This window comes from Lutra lutra, chromosome 8, assembly GCF_902655055.1.
Source record: "Lutra lutra chromosome 8, mLutLut1.2, whole genome shotgun sequence".
NCBI classification, from domain to species: Eukaryota; Metazoa; Chordata; class Mammalia; order Carnivora; family Mustelidae; genus Lutra; species Lutra lutra.
The window spans coordinates 72,527,441-72,533,440 of record NC_062285.1 but is presented as its reverse complement, the minus strand read 5'-3'; the positions used below and the strand labels follow the sequence as shown (position 1 = coordinate 72,533,440).

Sequence of the window (6,000 nt, the reverse complement as noted above, 5' to 3'; positions counted from 1 at the left end):
AAAACCAAAACTGCATTCCTTCCAGGTAAACTGATTTTACAAACATGGTTAAAGCCCTACTGACATCTCTCCTCTAACAGTCTCCGCCTCTGCTCCTTCTATCACAGCCCTCGACAGTGCGACGTTTGTAGCTGGGAAGGGAGAGACCCGCGATGCCCCCGAGCCCTACGCAGGCTTTGCTCAGGAAGGACAGAGCCCGCTCGCCAACAGCTGCTTACGGACCCACTGCCCTGGCTAGGTGGATGATGCAGGGCTCGACCCATTTCCCTGCCCTCCGGCTTCCTGGAAGTCCGCCCCGCCCCCTCCATCTGCTCTCCGCCGATTTAATCTCGCCACTGCGAAGTGGGCCGAGCGCCGAATGATCGATGTTCCCTCCACGCCTCGAGAGCCGCCATTTTGGGGGGAGGAAAACAGAAGTAGGGGTGGCAGGTCGTCCACAGGATGTTGGCTGGCTTTTGCTTCTCTTGCCAACGCTGTGGGACCAGGGTGGGAGAATCCACCGGGGCCACTCCTCCGGCTGTCTCTCCGGAATGAGGTCTCAGCGCCCGCGCTGGACGGCCCCCTCATTCATCCGAGAGTGAGTGGCGATCGGCGGCGCGGCGCGCCCTCGCGCGCCCTTGGCTGTCAGTTACCCCGCGCGCTCCCGCCCAGGCGCAGCTCCCCGCGCGCTCCCGCCCCTCCCCCGCCCGGCTGGGAGCTCGGCGCAGACTCGCTTGTTTGTTTCTGCAGGAGCCCAAGGAGAGGCCGAAGCCGAGAAGATGCCTGGCAAGCTCAAGGTGAAAATCGTGGCCGGGCGCCATTTGCCAGTGATGGACCGAGCTAGTGACCTGACTGATGCCTTCGTGGAGGTTGGTGCCAGGTCCTGCCCCTCAAAACACAGGGAGAGCCCAGCCCCGCCTCGCCCCCAGCTCTGCAGCCCTTTCTCCTGTCGGCCGCTGTCCTTTGTGCGGGTGCTCGTCCAAGCCCTCCTTTGAGGGCTTGAGCGCCGGGACTGCAGCCCGTCTGATGGGTGCCCCGCTCTAGGGCGTCTGTGGCGCCCTCCCCGCGTGGGGAGGCACTTACTGCTCTGCATGCTGGGGTGACCGTAATGTCAGGTCTCGGAGCGGGCCACCTGCCAGGCAGGAGGTGATCCCGAGGCTTGGCCGCGCAGCCGTCGGAGCTCAGGCGCACACGCGCGCGCGCGCACACACGCACACGCACGTGAGTACCGCCATCGACTCAAGGAGAGGCGGTTACTCCAGCCAGAGTAATGGAGACCACGTGAAGAAGGTAGATACAGTCCGTTATGGGCGCTTGGAGACCTAGAGGGTCCGATAATCCATTCTTGAACACAACATTGTCTGAATCATCAGTGTAAACACAACCATAAAGCCCTCTGCTCTTGTACAGACTGGTAGGTAGGATGAACTGTTTTAGGGTAATTTAGTGCCTTGAGGTAGGAAGTCAATTAAGTGCCATGGATTTAAATTGCAAAATTGCTTTTTAAGCCAGATGATTAGTTTAAAACTCATGCAAATTAGCGCAGGCCTAGGGCCCGGAAAGTAATAACTCTGAGTCTGAAAGAAGCCAAGTAAAAATTGTAATAAAAACTGACTTGATGAGCCAGAGCATTAGAATAATAATCATTAGGGATAGTAATGCTTAGAGTTGACAGCTACAGGATAATATACAACCTGATTTCATGGCAATATAAACTATTCTTGATGTTCTGTAAAGGTTCTCTGACTTAATAACTGCAGTTCCCGCCCCCCCCCCCCCCCCAAACATTGCTGTGGTCATTCTTAATCCCAACTTGAGAAACAGATGCTGAGTGTGTTCTTGTGCCAGATGTTGAGTAATGGGGATACACAGATGGCCAGAGCATAGTCTTTGCTTTCAAGTAGCTCAGGGACTGACGCATACAGTTTAGGTTAATAACTGATAGCTAACGTGTTGAGTCTCATTGCCAGGTCTTCCTAACTACTTTTTAATTCTTATTCCTCATAACAGTCTTATTATATTGTTATCCCATATTACAGTTAAGGTGACAGAGGCCTAGGAGCAGTAAATAATTTCCCAAAGGTTTCTGAACCTTGTAAATAGGCTTGTGGTCTGTTCTCTTAACCACTGTGCTAACATTGACTCTCTAGACAAGGTAATGAGTGTAGTAGAATATGGAAACTTCATTCTGTCTCTGAAAGTTTAGGAAGTTTTCCTAAGAAAGTGACATTTGAGCTGAATCTTGAAGGACACTCAGGATCATCAAAGGCACAGAATGGGATACATGGTATGTTCAGGGAACTAGGTTTGAGATGTGTCTGGAGTAAAAGGGAATATTTGGGTAGTGGAGGCTGGAAAAGTAGGTTGGTGCCAAATCTCACTTTCTGTACTAAATAATTTTTCCTATTCTATAAACAGGGGCAAACAAAGAGAACTTTTTAAGGAGAAATGGAATAGGATATTTATTAGGTTGTTTATAGGATGACTATATGATGGACTATATGATGGACTGGACTGATGAAAGATGAGACAGGGAGATCAGTTAAGAAGGTGGTAAAATTATCCACACAATATGTGCATGTTGAGAATGACTGGAAACTGATTAGAGGAGGAAGACTTGAGAGGGACATTTCCCATTTTTTTTTCCCTTAAGATTTTATTTATTTATTTGACAGAGAGAAAGCATGAGCAGGGGCAGGGGAGAGGGAGAGGCAGGCTCCCGTCTGAGCAGGGAGCCTAATGTAGGGCTCGATCCCAGGACCCCTGAGATCATGACCTGAGACAAAGGTAGATGCTTAACTGACTGAGCCACCCAGGAACCCCTTGAGGGACATTTTTTTAGGTAAAATCGTCATGCCTTGGTAATAAATGGTTTTGCTGGTGAGAGAATGGTTGGATTCAAGAGTGACTTTTAATTCCTTCTTTTCAGCAAATAGTTATTGAATGCTGTTTGCCAGGCCAGTGCTAGTCACTGGTATAACTGATGCCAATGTGATAGTAAACAAACTAGACTTGGTTCCTAGTTTTATGGAGTTTATATTTTGGTGGAAGAGACAGACATTAAACAGTAAAGAAATGATTAAATAGATAATTGTGATGAGTGTCATGGAAGAAAACAATAGAGATTAACAGGGAACATCTACTTTGGGTTGGGTGAGCAGGAGACCTCTGAGGAAGTGTCAATCAAAGACCTACTGGATGAGGAGGAGCCAGCTGCTCAGGGAGTGTGTTAGGAAGTGAAGGAAGATGGGTGTGGCTGGGATGTGGCACAAGATAAAGTTGGAGAGTTAGTCAAGGAGCCAATCATGCAGGATCTTAGAGGCCATGATTAGGAATATGGATTTTATTCAAGTTCTGTGGGAAGTGGTTGTTGAGATTAGTACTTTTTTTTTTTCTTTTCCTGTCTGGAGTATGGACTGAAGAGAGAAAGAGCTGAAGCAGACAACTAATTAAGAGATTCTATAATAATTCATAAAAAGAGAAGGCGGGGGCCAAGATGTTGGTTTGGTAATGTAGAGAAGTGGGTGGATTCCACATATACCTTGAAGATAGATTCTAGAGGATTTGTTGGTTGACTAGAGGAGGGAGCCATAGAAAGGGAAGCTAAAAGATGACTCAGAGCTTTCTGGAATCTTTGGGGTAATTTTCTGAGGCTCCATAGGATTTGTAGAGATTGTTTGAGTGGGTGGAGGATCAATTTCTGTTTAGGTGTCTTAGGTTTGAGATGTTAATTGGAGTTGTCCATGAGGGAGTTAGATTTGTGAGTATGGTGTTCAGAAGAAAGATGTGGGGGGGGTGGAAAGAAGAGAGATGTAAGTTAGAAATGAGCTCATACAGGCCATTGCTTTTCCACTCTGTGAGACCCCGTGCCACCTTTATATAGCAGGTATTTTGAAATCCACTCTTTACTATGCTGTCATAATATTTATGGCCAATGTAACCTAGCCTCACAATTAAAAAAAAAAACAATACATTGTTCTAACTAGTAGTTTGACAAATTAGAGAATTTTTTTAAGTATGTATTTCAATATAGAAGTACTTGTTCATGATCACAGTAGAAGATACGAAGTAATCAAATTAAGTCCGTGAATATTTATTAAGTCTTTGTATATATCCATCACTGTACTGGGTATAGTACAGTGTTCTGGGGATATAGTAGTGACTAAGAAATTTCTTTAATCATAGAGCTCACGTTTTACTGGGAAGATGAAGTTCATAAAGAAGGTAATTACAAGATAAACTGATAGATGGTAAGAATATGGAGAAAATAAAGCAAGGATACAAGATAGGGAGCGTCTCACCTATGTGTAAAAATCATGTGAATATGACTCCATATAGTGAGACAGTCGCGCAGTTTTGACATCTTAGACCTTCATTGCTATCTGATTTTTCAAAATAATCAACTAATGGGGAAAGCAGAATTTTCCCTTAATTTACATGATGGTTATATTTCTTGACAATTATGTCTATGAAAACTGCATTACAACCTCCCCTTTCTTCCCGCATTACAACATTTTTATCTGTAAAATGAGTTAGGTTTTTAATCCTATGTGATTATCTGGTAGGACATTTGGAAGTCATAACGTGAGACAAGTCTTCATTGTCGGGAACTATTTCTTGCATTGCAGAATACATGGCTTCTCTGGCCCTGCTTCTAAATATTAGAACTGTTCTCCACAAATATACCCATAGAAATTTCTAAAATTCCCTTAGGAATTGGTCTGTCCCTTTTGTAAACCTCTGACTTAGGGGGAGAGAGAAGAGGTATGGATCCTTGAAAAAAGTTGACATTAAGCTATTAGAGGAGGAAGATTAGGGGAAGAAAACAGATTATCAGCCAATTGGGAGAGAGAAACATCAGGAAAGTAATGTCTCAGAATGCAAGAGGAAGTTTCTAGAAAGAGGAAACCCTCAACCATTAAATGGCATGGAGAGGTCAAGTAAAGAGAACAGAAAAATCACTGAATTGTACAGTGTGGGGGTTGTTACTGATTCTGACAAGGAGAGTCAAGAAAGCCCACACTGTAGTAAGTTAATGAGGGTTAAAATACAGGGGAGGTGAGGAAGAGGTGTGGCATGAATAGGCAACTGTTTCAAGAAACAGGGCTGTGAAAGGGAGAGGAGAAATTGTGTGGTATTTGGGGAGTATGTAGCTTTCAGTATTTAAAAATAATAAATTACTGGGCGCCTGGGTGGCTCAGTGGGTTAAGCCGCTGCCTTCGGCTCAGGTCATGATCTCGGGGTGCTGGGATCGAGTCCCGCATCGGGCTCTCTGCTCAGCAGGGAGCCTGCTTCCCTCTCTCTCTCTCTCTCTCTCTCTCTCTCTGCCTGCCTCTCTGTCTACTTGTGATTTCTCTCTGTCAAATAAATAAAATCTTAAAAAAAAATAAATTAGAAGATACTAGAACATATTTCTGTGGTAATAGGAAAAATCTGCAGGAAGGGAAAGATTAATGCAGGAAAAAGGGGATAATGAAGGATTACTATATAATAAAGGGATAAATTGTGTGATGTAGCCTCTTGTACTGTTTAAGCTCATAGGAAAGGGAGATAACGATGCCGGAACTGGTCACGAGAAGTCTTTTTGCTGGGCTTGAAGGATGGTAAAATTTCTATAGGCCGAGAGGAAAAGGGGCTTTTTTAGATGAATAGGACAAACTCAGTAAAAGCAAAAGGAGAGAGATAGAACATCTGTAAGTGCTGGGAGGGTTCTTTTGTGGAATAAAATTTGCTACGTAGGGGGGTACAGGTTATTGAATGATCCGAAAACTATGGGGGGGGGGGAGTCTGTACAGTAGAAGCTCTCTTAAGCAACTTCTATTAGCTCACTTACCACAGTCCCCAGTGCTCTGCATTCCTTCCATGAGTGTATTCTTGAATACCCCACATTGCTAGATTATTCTCTCATGTTCCTGCTTCTCTCATCAGTTGGCTGATAATACTTTACCAAGAGGCAATTATGTTTTTTCCCCAAACCTGTTTATGCCAACTCTATTTGTTATTGTAATTTACTTAAACCTT

The 6,000-nt window shown here is 44.8% G+C and overlaps 1 protein-coding gene across 16 annotated transcripts in view; it reads left to right on the top strand.

The window, feature by feature from the left end:
• The first annotated feature begins 376 nt into the window (after positions 1-376).
• The window catches only part of C2CD5 (C2 calcium dependent domain containing 5), a 104,299-nt gene continuing 98,675 nt past the window's right edge, over positions 377-6,000 (top strand). For 14 of the 16 annotated variants that reach the window (XM_047740123.1, XM_047740121.1, XM_047740119.1 and 11 more), the window contains exons 1-2: positions 377-577; positions 730-848. In XM_047740123.1, coding sequence (XP_047596079.1) covers positions 759-848 — 90 coding nt within the window. In that variant the 5' untranslated portion in view covers positions 377-577; positions 730-758. The remainder of the gene's footprint in view (positions 578-729; positions 849-6,000) is intronic. The other 2 variants (XM_047740128.1, XM_047740127.1) reach the window with 1 other exon arrangement.